This window comes from Dioscorea cayenensis, chromosome 16 (assembly GCF_009730915.1).
Source record: "Dioscorea cayenensis subsp. rotundata cultivar TDr96_F1 chromosome 16, TDr96_F1_v2_PseudoChromosome.rev07_lg8_w22 25.fasta, whole genome shotgun sequence".
Lineage (NCBI taxonomy): Eukaryota > Viridiplantae > Streptophyta > Magnoliopsida > Dioscoreales > Dioscoreaceae > Dioscorea > Dioscorea cayenensis.
The window spans coordinates 23,017,294-23,032,667 of NC_052486.1; the positions used below are offsets into that span (position 1 = coordinate 23,017,294).

The 15,374-nt window shown below is 35.9% G+C and overlaps 1 protein-coding gene across 1 annotated transcript; it reads left to right on the forward strand.

Moving 5' to 3' along the window:
* The first annotated feature begins 13,393 nt into the window (after window positions 1-13,393).
* LOC120278672 (protein SRG1-like) lies at window positions 13,394-14,238 on the forward strand. The gene is made up of 3 exons (XM_039285401.1): window positions 13,394-13,551; window positions 13,626-13,944; window positions 14,041-14,238. Exons 1-3 carry the CDS (start codon window positions 13,394-13,396, stop codon window positions 14,236-14,238), a joined length of 675 nt encoding a protein of 224 aa, XP_039141335.1.
* Window positions 14,239-15,374: the final 1,136 nt, after the last annotated feature.

Sequence of the window (15,374 nt, forward strand, 5' to 3'; positions counted from 1 at the left end):
ATCCCATAGGCTTGCAAGGTCTCAAAAATCGTCTGAGACGAGGTAAAACTATAACAAACCAACTGGGTTACAAGATTACAGACTTTACAGTGTATACAATGCAAAGATACAAGAAGACCAGAAATACAAAATACTGGTAACATAGTAATGAGACAATGACAAGAACTACAATTTCACAGACGGGACAAGCAACATCTGAGGCGGTCTTTCAAGATTCACGACGATCTATCACTTTTTGATCACGAAAAGGATTTAAAGAAAAATCCATGAGCTCACTAGCCCGATAAGTAATCCGAAAATTGTTTTAAAAACAACGGGGTTTATGAATCTCGAATTCGAGATATTAAGGATAATTCAAAGTTTAAACAAAGTTTAAATAAATACAAAAATAAATAGTTCAGCAGAGGTATAGTTCTCAAGTAGTAGCGCTATTCAAAAATAGCTGAAATCAAAAGATTATCGGGGTTTGAGACTGCGAATAATTATTCAGCGAAATGAGCATAGGTCTTCAAAGCATAATTTAAACAAAACAAAATACAAAGTGAAATATTCTAATAAAGAATATTTACAAATATGATTTACGAATTCAAAACCCGAAATACGATATCAAAAAAATACGGAAAATTTCAAAGGCGGGACAAATATTTGTGTTTTTTGCGAAATTCAAAAATCCAAAAGCAGCAAAGCCAAAAAAAGTAACAAATTCAAGTGTATGTCTCCAAAATTCACTTTGTAAGTGCCAAAGGTCATTTGTTTATCCTCGGTGATGAGACCCGAGCCAAAATAATGGATATCATTTATTTACCCTCGGTGACCGAGGCCCGAATACTAGGTGGCCATTGATTATTTCACCGAGCGGACACGGTGCAGCTACGATCTCCTTTTTCCCAAAATTACTTGTCGACAAGGTCGGGGTTTAACCCCCAGCGAGGGGTTGCATATCGCTCATTTGGAGACCAAAAACATTCGGATACAAAAATATTTGCGAGTACAAGGTCAGAAATTTCTAAAATTTCCTCAAGTTCATATATATTAAAAAAATACAGATAAATATCAAAAATCTCACTTTAGGGAAAAATAACTCGATAACCATAAATGAAATATAAACATTTAAGCACATGAAATATTTAAAATTACTCAAAAACACTAGCTCATTCAAAAAACTAAATTAAATATTTATATAAATAGATAAATAAATAAATAAATAAATAAAGGAATTAACTAAGTCAATTCAAAAGATAGCATAATCATCAACCCATGCCTACAAAACCAACGAATTTTAAAAAAATGTTGAAGTAATCATTTGAATGTAATTGCACACTTAGTATAAATAATAAATTAATAACCAAGTTAAAAATGAATAGCGATCATTTTAATTAACATTACACCAATGTAGATTTACCAAGTCAACAACTAAATAAAAAAATAATTAACTAAAGAAAAATACCTCAAAAATACATATTCCAAATAAATAATTTTTAATATTAACAAAAATAACATATATTCAAAAATAAAATAACAAAATACTAGATAATTATTTTTATCAAATAAAAATAATTTTCCCAAGTATTGAAAATACTGGAGTTATCGGTAGAATTACTTACGATATTAATTCATAGCAAAAATAGTTTGAAAGCTAAGTTCATAATTTTCTACATATTCAAGAATACATATGCAAAAAGTCACTAAAAAGAATAGTGTAAAGTTACATACCAAAAATTTAAAAATCAAAAAGTGATCAAATAATCCTTTAAACAAAAATAGTTGCGAGGCTCCCACTCTTGGGATATTTTAAATATATAATCAAATAATATTAGAAATTTTGCAATTAAAAACTTGTCAAAAATAATATGTGTGGATTACTTACCTCGAAAAATACTCTACTCAAGACACAATGCGAAGACCCAAAAGCCACTTCTCAAGTGGTCCTATAACCCAAGGATTGGCAACCATTACAACTCAAGAAAGAATGAACCAATCAAAACATAAAATGAACAACATAAACTAGGGTTGTTGGTCATCATCAAAAGCAACTACCTAAGATCACCCAAGGATTGCAAGGTCACTTTCAAATGCAAAAACACACATTCTAAGGCTGCAGAATTTAGAAGGTGAGTGTGTTCTTCTAAGCATGTACTAGTTGGCCCTTAAGCATGCTTGAAAGAAATAAGAAGACATGCAAAAACAACTAATTTACAAGCATAAAAGCTTGGGTTTCTAATGGGTTCAAAAAAACATTAACAGGCTGCAGGTTTTTCATGCAAAAAAATATGCAAAGATAAACACTCAAATGGCTGCGGTTTTTTTGATGTAAATATAAGTGTATATGTATACCAATAAAAGGCTGTAGTTTTCATGCAAAGATATGCAAGGATTAATACTCAAATGGCTGCAGTTGTCACAAATGCTTAAAAACAAAAATAATGATTTTAAGTAAACATTAGATGCTCACCAACAAGGCATTATGCAGCCATAACCTCATGTCTTTATCATCATAATTCCATCACATCTCTCTAACCTCCAACAATGGACACCAAAGAAGCAAGAGTAGAAACCCATCATACTTTAGATTTAATGAAATCAAGCTTCTTCCAACATTCATGTGTCCAAAACCCAACCATTCCCTCTATCAAGTTTCCACGCCGGAGCATCGCCGGAGCTTCGCCGGATTTTCAATACCAGAATTTTCTCTCTCTCTCTCTCTCTCTCTCTCTCTCTCTCTCTCTCTCTAAGTGAGAAAACTCTTGAAGAATGATGCTAACCTCTTGCCGAAGTTTAACTTCCGGTGATAGTAATACTCATGTAGAAAAGCATCTCACTTAGATCACCAATGGATTTTCATCTTGAGAGCAAGAAGGTCTTATACTTAGATCAAGACATGAACTCTATCTTCTCCCTCTCCTAAAGGATTGCATTCTCTTCTTACTAAAGGAGCTCTAACATGCATAACTTTCTCAGTGGGTAGAAGAAAGAATGTCTATAGCTGGGCTCCAAACCATTATTGCAACAAAAGCTTAAAACAAAGCTTCATGAATTCACGGTTTACACAATTGGGAAACTACAAAATTTTCCTTGAATCCAGGCTTTGGGCTTGGTTCCAAACAAATGGAGACAAACAAGACTGGGGCCCATAGGCACATGATAGATCACATATTTTCTTCCGTGTGAACTACATAATATGAAAAAGATATGACATGACTGCTCGATATGTATCTAGAAGTCGTTTGTTATTAGAATACGTTGTACCAGTTCTATTCATATAGCTTTTAAAGGAGGATTATGACAGTTAGCATCAATGCCATCTTATCTATATTTGTTTGTCCACCCATATATCCATTATTGATTTATAGTACAATTGACTTGTGAACAGAGTAGATAGAAAGAACAAGATTCCACCTTTATTGAATTAGAAGGCAAAAAATATATAGACATCAAATTAGTGGCGGAACCAGAGGGTGTCAACTTAGAACTAAAAATAATTTTGGAGATTTATTAATTTTTTTAAAATATTGTCAAATTAGTTGAACGACATTGTTGTTTGGTAGATCTAATTAAAAAAAACAAAAAAACAAAACAAAAGAGGCTATAGGGATACAATCATTAATTTTTGTAAGACTAAGTAAAAAAATTAAGGGAGCCAAACAATAAAAATTTTATAAATATTATATATATATGTATATATCTATATATGTTATATCATAGTTTATAAAAAAATACGGGGAGTAAACAATAAATTTTTACAATTTATCTATAAATATAATTTTTTTATTCTATATAAAAGCGATTTCCAATAAATGGAGGGGACTAGACAATAAATTTTTTTGAAAAATAAAAATAATACTATATATAAATAGATTTGTAAAATATGGAAATAATAAATTTTTGCTTTGGTTCAAAACATTATTTTTTTTAAAACTATCGGTATTGATTTGTAAAAAAAATGTTAATTTTAGAAGAAAAAAAAATATAGAGAGAGAAGTAAAGAGAGAAGGGGTCCTTCTAACTATGCCTTTTCTCATCCTTTGAATATATATATATATATATTATTGGTTGGGGGCCGGGGGTGCTCAAGCACCCCCTTGGCCCCCTCCTTCCACCCCTACATCAAATCATCAATAATCATAGATGCAACATCATAAAGAAGGATAAGAACCAATTCAAGAAATAACAAGAATAATTATGATTACTCGTAATGCTGAACAAACTTGTTTAATGATTAACAAATAACTACTATTTGTTGTACTGGAATGTTATGAAAATAGTAAATAAACAGTTATTTGTAGAACACTGCATAAAATAAAAAATTTATCAACATGTTACCATTGCAACATCCATTTAAATGAAGAGAATGCATGTTACATGAAATTTTCTAAAATATGAACACTAAAACACTCAAAATACACACTACTAAAGTATATACTTCAATTTTTTTTTGTTTTTATTTTTTTTACAAAAAATGACAAGCGCAATATACAGGGATGTGCGTACGGATTTGGAATTAATTATTCAACCAGCACAACCCTCAACCGGGGATTAAGGGTTTGGACTGCGAACCCACATCAACAACTGGTAACCTGTTACCATTATTGTTTCTAATAAGTGTTTTCCACAATAAAGCCTAGTACCACTAGGCTATGAGCTCTTTGATATACTTGAATGTTTTGTAAAAAAGAATATTTATAATTTTCTAAATACTCTTTTGAAACGAGTTGTAAACTTTTGAAAGCGACAATTTAAAAATATTGAGTCTCTCATGTTAGTTCTCTTGTTCTCTGTTTTATGCTTTGTTATTGTGGTTTATCTAGTTTTTTTTTTAAATTAATTGTTTCACTAATCAGTATGAACCTCCATGAACCACTGCATCCTTTCATTTTAATTTTTTATAAACCATTGACTCTCTTCACTCTTGTTTTATTAAATAATTTGAAAATATCTAGTTTATAAAATACATAACATGTCTGACTTCCGTGCAAATCAGCACAAATATTAAAAAAACAAAAAAGTGGTTTGCTTTGCCAATGAATGGATGTTAGAAAGTCAGACCGCCAATTTTTCAATTGAGAAGCCTTTATTAATTGTACGTGTGGGAAATGTTTTGTTGAAAATGTGGCAAACTTAGGTCAGGTACTTATTGCATGTGTAGTTTAATATAATTAATAAGTTGTTGACAACTGCCCCATTGGTTGTTTAAGGTAGCAGGTCCGAGGTATAGGAATAAGTTTATTATATTATTTTTATTTATTTCTAGGATACGTGTCATGATATCATTGGAAAATACACAAATTACACGGTTCGCACTTCACCTAAATCTGTTTCAGCTGAAAATGATTTGAGGCTGACAACCGAGGCTTTTTTTTTAAAATATTGTAGAAAAAATAAAAAATTACCGAAAATCTACGTATTACGTATTATTCACGAAAATCGCGATATTTGAGGAAAACGGAAAATTTTTTCCCGTTTTCTATTTTTTATTTTTTTTTAATTATTAAATAGGAAAAGCGGAGAGTTTCTCCCATTTTCGTTTTAAAAATAAAAAAATGGAAAAACAGGATTTTTCTCTCCCATTTTTCATTTTTATTAAAATTGGAAAGACGGAGAAAAATCTCCCGTTTTTCCACTTTTGATTTTAAAAATATAATAATATATATATATATATAACCCTCACTTTTAAGTCAGGAACCCATATTATTTATTTAATGGCTATAATTATTTCCATTGAATTTTATTATTATTATTATTATTATTATTTTTATATAACACCCACTCCCCACTTCATACCATCTCCTCTCCATTCTCATTTTATCTCATTTTAGTTTTATTTCAACTTTTAATTACTGATTGGTGCAGATTTGATCGATCTACTTTGTACTAATTATTGACCGGTGCAAGTTTGACCAACATACTTTGTGCTAAGTACTGACCGGTGCATGTTTCACAGTCCTACTTTGTGCTAATTACAAACCGGTGCAGGTTTGACCGACCTACTTTGTATTAATTACTGACCGGTGCAGGTTTGACTGACCTATTTTGTGCTAATTACTGACTGGTGCAGGTTTGATCGACCTACTTGATAGTAATTACGTACAGGTGTAAGTACTTAGTACAAAGTAGGACGGTCAAACCTATACCGGTCAATAATCATTACAAAGTAGGTCTGTGAAATTTGCACCGGTCAGTAATTAGTACAAAATAGGTCGGTCAAACCTGCACCGGTTTGTAATTAGCACAAAGTAGGACTGTGAAACTTGCACCGGTCAGTACTTAGCACAAAGTAGGTTGATCAAACTTGCACCGGTCAATAATTAGTACAAATTAGATCGATCAAATCTGCACCCATCAGTAATTAAAAGTTGAAATAAAATTAAAATGGATAAAATGAGAATGGAGGGGAGATGGTATGAAGTGGGAAGTGGGTATTACATAAATAATAATAATAATAATAATAATAATAATAATAATAAAATCCAATGGAAATAATTAAAGCCATTAAATAAATAATATGGTTCCTGACTTAAAAGTGAGGGTTATATATATATATATATATATTATTTTATTTTAAAATCAAAAAGTGGAAAACGGGAGATTTTCTCCCGTTTTCCAATTTTTTTTTAATAAAAAATAAAAAACGGTGGAGAGAATCCCGTTTTCTATTTTTTATTTTTTTTAAAAAAAATAAAAAATAGAAAACGGGAAAAAATTTCCCGTTTCCTTCAAATATGCTTATTTCGGTGAATAATACAGAACATGCGTATTTCAGTAATTTTTTATTTTTTTTACAATATTTATAAAAAAAAGCCGACAACCGAAAGAAATTAAAGACTGTTTTGAAGAAGAAATTTATAAATATTGAGATGGTGGTGACAAGTTTTCTATCAAAGTGCATTTGTAGGTGGTTGATAGAACTTAATTTGGAGTGATGGAGGTAGCAGGAAATGGCAATTGGAACCTCAAGAACACAGCACCATCACTTCCGGTGCCGAGTGTTCAATCGATCACCGACGATTCAAAGAATTGCAGTGAGATCTTAGAGAAGTATGTTATACCTGAGATCAATGATAGTCTTGTTTTGAATGGTGCTGCTGCTGGTCCTGGTGACCTTCCAATCATAGATTTCAGTAAACTTTGTAAGCAATCTGAGGAAGAGGTAGCCAAGCTCAGCTTGGCATGTTAAGACTGGAGCTACTTTATGGTGATATTCTAATTACAGTAACTAATAGTTTTATTGTGAGGTGTCCAGCCCTGTTTGAAGCTCTAAGATGGATGTATAACTCAATATTGAGTTTGTGCAGGAATTACTGTAGCAAAGAGGGATGCAGAGAATGGCTGTAAACCTCACGGGCTCCATGAGGCCCGCATGGAGACCGTGAGGCTCACTGGAATTTTTGATTTCTGACAGTACTGTAGCAGATGTACTGTGGCAGTGGTACTGCAGCAATGTTACTGTAGCAGTGAGAGAATTTCTGAGAATGGCTGTAAACCTCACGGGCTCCATGCGGCCCGCATGGAGACCGTATGGCTACTGTAGCATCCCGAATGAGTTACTTAACTCTTCATTCTCTCTTCAATGAATAGGGTATTCTTGAGGTTTTTTGAGAGAAAAAGAAAGAGAGAGAGGGCTACGGGCTAGGGCTTCAACATCCATCAAAGGGGAAGCCTTGAAGAAATCCTAGAGCTTCGGATCCGAGCTTGTGAGCTCAAAGAAGAAAAAGTGAAGGTATATTTGTACTCTTCTTCTTCATTCTTGTAAACCTAAGCTAGGGGTTGCAAGAAGGTGGGAAGGTTGCTAGGGCAAGTTGTTTATCATCTTGTTGTGTGTTCTTATTTGCTCAAGAGAGGCTTATTATATGTTTGTATGCATTGATTAGCTGGATTAAGCTAGGTTGTAGCTTAAGGGAGAAGAAGAACACTGTAGCATTTCCCATACCAATTGAACACTCTAGGTCCTTGTGGTTTCTCTTTGTAGTGAGGAGTTTTCCCACAAGGATTCTTCCTGAAAAATGATGTACATTGGTTTTTGAATGAGAATTGTGTATTTGCTTGTCGTTTGATCCAAAGGGGTGAATAGTGTTGACTGCCAGGTTTTGTCCGCTGTGTGTTGTATACCCCGGGCTCCCCAACAACTGGTATCAAAGCTATTTGTTCACTTATTTTGTCATGGAAGGAGATGCAGGATCCATGATGAAGTTAATGGCGGCAAATTACTCAATTTGGAAGCCAATGATGGAGGATCATCTATATTGCAAGGATTTGTTTGATCCTGTACTGGGTGATTCAGCAAAGCCTAAGGAGATGTCTGATGATGATTGGAAGAAGTTAGACAGGAAGGCTTTGGGAACGATCAGGAAGTGGGTGGATATTAGTGTATTCCACCATGTAGCCCAAGAGAAAAATGCACATGTAGCTTGGGGAAAGCTAGCAGCTCTTTATGAGAGGAAGACTGCAATGAACAAGGTGTTTGCAGTTAAAAAGCTCTCCAATATGAAATACAAAGATGGGAGATCCATTGCCGAGCACTTGAGTGATTTTCAAGACTTGTTGAATCAGTTGACGACTATGGGGGTTAATTTCAATGATGAAATTAATGCGTTGTTCCTTCTTGGTTCTTTGCCAGACAGTTGGGACACCTTGGTGGTGACAGTGATGAATTCTGCACCAGATGGCAAGGTGACTATGCAAATGGCAAATGATAGTTTGTTAAATGAAGAGGCAAGAAGAAGAAGCACAGAACATGGGTCTAATCAGGCACTTGTTACAGAGAACAGGGGAAGATCCAGTAATAGAGAGCAAAGTACCTCAGGTCGTGACAAGTCCAAGAATCGGTCTAAATCTAGAGGACCGATAAAGTGTTATCATTGTGGGAAAGCCGGTCATATCAAGAGAAATTGCAGATTGTTGAAGCAAGAGAAGGGCAAGCAGAAAACAGATGGTGGCAGTGTGACAGCAGTTGTTTCTGATGTGGAGACAGTGTCATTGGTGTGTGGGCATGGTGATTGTCATCATGTGGGTGATCCATCTGTTGAATGGATTGTTGATACAGGTGCAGCATACCATTGTGTTCCCAGGAGGGAGTTGTTTACAACTTACAAAGGTGGTGACTTTGGTGACACCAAGATGGGAAACAAGAGTGTGTCGCAGATTGTAGGCATTGGTGACATTGTGGTTCAGACCAACATAGGTTGTACATTGACACTGAAGGATGTAAGGCACATCCCAGATCTGAGGATGAACTTGCTTGCTATTAATGTCCTTGACAAGGAAGGGTATGACAGTAGGCAGAAAGATGGGCAGTGGAAGCTTCTCCAGGGATCTATACTAGTAGCAACAGGGAAGTTGTGTTGTACTATGTATAAGACTTGGTTAAAGCATTGTTCTAGTCATATCAATGCTGTTGAAGATGATACTTCACCAAACTTGTGGCATAAGAGGCTGGCACACATGAGTGAGAAAGGACTGCAGTTACTGGCAAAACAGTCCTTTATTCCCATTCTCTCAGGGAAAGGTATGACTATGAACTCATGTGATCATTGTTTGTTTGGTAAGCATCGCAGAAGTTTTCCTTCAGATACCGCTAAGAGGAAGGAAAACAGATTGGAGTTGGTCCATTCTGATGTGTGTGGTCCCATAGAGGTGGAGTCTTTGGGTGGCAACAGGTATTTTGTTACCTTTATTGATGATGCTTCACGGAAGACTTGGGTGTATTATTTGAGATACAAAAGTCAGGTTCTGGAGACTTTTCAGAAGTTTCATGCCATTGTGGAGAGACAGATAGGACTGCAGTTGAAGTGTATTCGTACAGATAATGGTGGGGAATACACCTCCAAAGAGTTTCATGCTTATTGCTCCAAGCATGGAATCCGGCATGAGTTGACAGAACCAGGTACTCCTTAGCATAATGGTGTTGCAGAAAGGATGAATCGCACCCTTGTTGAGAGAGTCAGATGTATGCTGAGAATGGCAAAGTTGCCTAAGGCATTTTGGGGTGAAGCAGTCAGGGTTGCTTGTTATGTGTTGAACAGATCTCCATCAGTTCCATTGGGCTTTGATCTACCAGAGAAAGTGTGGTCATGTAAAGACCCGAGTTACTCACATTTGAAGGTTTTTGGGTGCAAAGCCTTCATGCATGTACCTAAGGAGCAGAGATCAAAGCTAGACAGTAAAGCTACTCCTTGTATATTCGTGGGCTATGGCGATGAGGAGTATGGCTACAGGTTGTGGGATCTAGAGAAGAAGAAGCTTATTAGAAGCAGGGATGTTGTGTTTCATGAGCAGGAAACCATAGCAGATTGTGAGAAGACAGAAGCCTGCTCGTGTTATTGTTGATGAAGAATGCTCTACATCAACAACTGTTCCATTGAGAAGAGCCATAAATGATGGAGGTGAACAGGAGATGCAGCAGTGGCATGATGAGCCACTATAGTCATCGATCGCTGGATGGTGATGATGATACCGCATGCCCGGATGCAGTGGGTATTGAGCGGGGGGAGCTGCCTCCACCGCTTGAGACTGTTGAGCCCCAGGTCAGGAGATCTACTAGGGAGAGAGAACCATCCAAGAGATATCCTAGTTCTGAATATTTATTGCTTGCTGAAGAGGGGGAGCCAGAGAGCTATGAAAAAGTACAATCCTCTTCAGATAGGGAGTATTGGTTGGAAGCTATGCAAGAAGAGATGAATTCCTTGCAGAAAAATGGCACCTATGATTTGGTTGAGCTTCCAGAAGGTAAAAGACCACTTAAGAATAAGTGGGTGTTCAAATTGAAGAAAGATGGTGACAAGCTAGTCAGGTATAAAGCCCGGTTGGTAGTGAAAGGGTTTGCTCAGAAAAGGGGCATTGAGTTTGATGAAATTTTCTCTCCAGTTGTGAAGCTAAGCTCTATACGGGTAGTACTTGGACTAGTGACAAGTTTAAACCTTGAGATAGAACAAATGGATGTAAAGACAGCATTCTTGCATGGTGATTTGCAAGAAGAGATTTACATGACTCAACCTGAGGGTTTTGAGGTCATGGGGAAGGAGAACATGGTCTGCAAATTGAAAAAGATCTTGTATGGCTTGAAGCAAGCTCCAAGGCAGTGGTATATGAAATTTGACTCTTTCATGGTGAGTCATTCTTTCAGGAGAACAAATGCAGACTCATGTGTGTATGTGAAATCATTTGGTGATGATTTTATTATTCTCTTGTTGTATGTTGACGATATGTTGATAGTTGGAAGAGATGTTGGGATGATTTGCAAGTTGAAGGGTGATTTGTCCAAGTCTTTTGATATGAAAGGCTTAGGTCCGGCAAGACAAATCTTGGGGATGAGTATTGTCCGAGATAGGAAGGCTGGAAAGCTGTGGTTGTCACAGGAGATGTATGTTGAAAGAATTCTGAAAAGGTTCAACATGCAGAATGCTAAGTCTGTTAGCATGCCACTTGCAAACCACTTCAAGCTAAGGAAGATCTCTTCAAAGAATGTACAAGAGAAGGAAGGAGTTTCACTGTTCTTTACTCCTCCGCCGTTGGTTCTCTCGATGTATCTCATGGTTTGTACACGACCGATATTGCTGCATGTTGTTGGTGTTGTAGCGCATTTCTTTCTCGATCCGTGAAAAGAGCAATCGGGATGCGGTGAAGTGGATTTTTTTAGATATCTGAGGGGTACATCAGATATGTGCTTGTGCTTTGGGTCTTCAAAACCAGTTCTAGAAGGGTTCACAGATTCAGACATGGCAGGTGATCTTGATGGTAGGAAGTCTACATCAGGGTATGTGTTTACTTTTGCAGGGGGAGCTGTTTCATGGCAGTCTAAATTGCAGAAGTGTGTAGCCTTGTCGACTACAGAAGCTGAGTATATTGCAGCTACTGAAGCTAGCAAGGAGATGCTATGGATGAAAGGGTTTCTTCTTGAATTGGGAGTGAAGCAAGAAGAGTATGTGGTGTTTTGTGATAGCCAAAGTGCTCTTGATTTGAGCAAGAACACTATGTACCATGCACGGACAAAGCATATTGATGTCCGTTACCATTGGTTGCGGATGGCTATTCAGGATCTTGAATTGCAATTGAAGAAGGTCCACACGGATGTGAACACCGCCGATATGTTGACAAAGGTAACTTCTAAAGATAAGTTACAATTGTGCAAAAGCTTGGCCGGGATGAACTCCCCGACCAAGATGAATGACTTGTGAGCAGGTTGTGTGATGTATCTCCCTCGTAGTAGGGCTGGAGGGGGAGATTGTGAGGTGTCCAGCCCTGTTTGAAGCTCTAAGATGGATGTATAACTCAATATTGAGTTTGTGCAGGAATTACTGTAGCAACGAGGGATGCAGAGAATGGCTGTAAACCTCACGGGCTCCATGCGGCCCGCATGGAGACCGTGAGGCTCATTGGAATTTTCGATTTCTGCAAGTACTGCAGCAGACGTACTGTAGCAATGTTACTGTAGTAGTGACAGAATTTCTGAGAATGGCTGTAAACCTCACGGGCTCCATGCGGCCCGCATGGAGACCGTATGGCTACTGTAGCATCCCGAATGAGTTAACTCTTCATTCTCTCTTCAATGAATAGGGTATTCTTGAGGTTTCTTGAGAGAAAAAGAAAGAGAGAGAGGGCTACGGGCTAGGGCTTCAACATCCATCAAAGGGGAAGGCTTGAAGACATCCTAGAGCTTCGGATCCGAGCTTGTGAGCTCAAAGAAGAAGAAGTGAAGGTATATTTGTACTCTTCTTCTTCATTCTTGTAAACCTAAGCTAGGGGTTGCAAGAAGGTGGGAAGGTTGCTAGGGCAAGTTGTTTATCATCTTGTTGTGTGTTCTTATTTGCTCAAGAGAGGCTTATTATATGTTTGTATGCATTGATTAGCCGGATTAAGCTAGGTTGTAGCTTAAGGGAGAAGAAGAACACTGTAGCACTTCCCATACCAATTGAACACTCTAGGTCCTTGTGGTTTCTCTTTGTAGTGAGGAGTTTTCCCACAAGGATTCTTCCTGAAAAATGATGTACATTGGTTTTTGAATGAGAATTGTGTATTTGCTTGTCGTTTGATCCAAAGGGGTGAATAGTGTTGACTGCCAGGTTTTGTCCGCTGTGTGTTGTATACCCCGGGCTCCCCAACATTTATATGGGTATACAAGTTTGTGATTCTCAACTTCTTAGATTAAGCTTTAATTTTGGTTGAATCACATCAGGCATGCATGTAACAATTCTAATCATAGGTTTGAATATATCTAAATGTAATACATACTAATTGTAAGTAGGATGATATCGATATGTGTTGTTGAGGAAATAGAATTCAGTATTCTAAAATTGTTTATCCCTCGCACTCATTAACCATGGAGTTCTCGATGAAGTAATAGAGAATATTAAAGTTGCCATCATTGAGTTCTTTCGATTGCCTTTGGAGGAGAAGAAAGTATATGCACGACGCCCGATACATCGGATCTGAAGGCTATACCCAAAACTGTGTCATCTCAGAGGAACAGAAAGTGGTGAGTGGGGAAGGGCACACGCTTTTTACTAGAACAGTTGCTCGGAGGAACATGAAACTCTGGCCCCAAAATCCACCCACGTTCACGTAAACTTCTTCTACTTATTATTTCTTAAAAATACTTATTAAGTATCTTTAAATTATAACAAATTGTATTTCAGGGATGCATTGGATCAGTACACCGAAGAAATTCAGAGAGTGGCAAACATTGCGTTTGAGTCAATAGGAAAGAGTTTGAAACTTGATAAACTCAGTGACAATTTTAAGGATTGCCAGCAATCAATAAGAATTAACTACTACCCTCCATGTCCTCATGCAAGCAATGTGGTGAGACTTGCCCCACACACTGATAGTGTAGGCCTAACAGTGTTACTTCAAGTGAATGAAGTTGATGGATTGCAGTTTAAAAAGAATGGTGTTTGGCTTCCAATCAATCCACCCCCTGGTGCTCTCATTGTTAACTGTGGAGATATCATTGAGGTAAAATTTAACTATCAACCAACAACATTGCATTTATTCATTTGTTAATAACAACTAAATATATATACTGATTAATTTCTTACTCTACTCTGACAGATAATGAGCAATGGGAAATACAAGAGCCTTGAACACAGGGCTGTTGTAAATTCAGAGCAAGAACGCTTTTCAATTGGCACATTTCATGGCCCGAGCGTTGAGGCCCACTTCCTGCAGAGACACCTGGGAAAAGTGAACCAGTTTACTATAAGACTGTTAGCTTCGAGGATTATTATAGGATGGTGTTTGCTCATATAGATGATTATGAGAAAAACACCTTGGATTGTATGAAACTAGAGGCTTGATCACCTTTGATGCATGATTTACTATAAATTTGCTATGTTGATCCAAATTATGGGTAAGTTAATTTGATGCTAAATTAAGAGCTGAAAGGAAAAAGTGCTGGCTTAATTTGTGTCTTAAACTACTCCGCATAATGATGATTAAATCCAGACGGTAGCCTTCGCCCCCAGCTTGTTTTATTTTCTCTCTCTTCTTGTATTGCTTTTGCTCACTGTTCTCTTCATTCCTGGTGAGGATTCCAGTATGTTATTTACTTTCAGTCTTTTATTGTTCGTTGTTCCCTCTATGTTGTACTCCTTTGTTCTCATCTTTTTAATAAATTGGTGGTTTATCCACTTTATTAAAAATAAATAAATAAATAAAAGGTGGGCACTTCATTCTACCCAGGGGAAACTAGGGAGGGTGAATTTTAGTTATTATTTTTTTAATTATATATATATAAATTAATGCATATAATATATAAAATAATATTTTTTTTTTAAATATTTGTGAAAATTTATTGTTTAGACCTTTAATATTTTATAAATAGTTATCTATAGTATTTTTTTTAGACAAAAGTTTATTGCTTGGCCAATTGGATGTTTTTTTTACAAATTAAAATATATGGTTTAAAAATATAATAACAATATTATAATTTGAGAAAAATATATTTGTAAAATTTTATTGTTTAGCCTCTTGATATTTAATAATTAGTTAGATACTAACAAATTTTTTTTTGCAAAAAATTATTGTTAGCGAACTTGATTTTAAAGAATTTAGTTTATACATTATTAACAAAAAATATATTTTTAGAAAAATATTTATGACAATCTATTATTTGCCTCTTTCACTTTTTTTACTCATCCTCTAAAAAAATTTTTTAGCTCTGCCCCTAATTGTACTTCTACCTCAACAGGGCTTGTTCACATTTTTAAAATTATAATATCAAAAGTGTTAATAATGATAAAAAGTGGATAAACCACAGCTTTATTAAAAAGAAACAAAGTCAAAAGTGTTAATAATTGATATAAGTAACTTGTTCAACCAAAACTGTTGACTGTTATCTAATTGCAGAAAATGAGATAAATAGGATACAGTATATTCAGTTCAAA

Coding starts and splice junctions, on each gene's coding strand:
- LOC120278672 (XM_039285401.1), top strand. CDS start 13,394: ATGCACGACGCCCGATACATCGGATCTGAAGGCTATACCCAAAACTGT. Junction 13,552..13,625: donor CAAAATCCACCCACGTTCAC/GTAAACTTCTTC, acceptor ATTGTATTTCAG/GGATGCATTGGATCAGTACA. Junction 13,945..14,040: donor ACTGTGGAGATATCATTGAG/GTAAAATTTAAC, acceptor CTACTCTGACAG/ATAATGAGCAATGGGAAATA.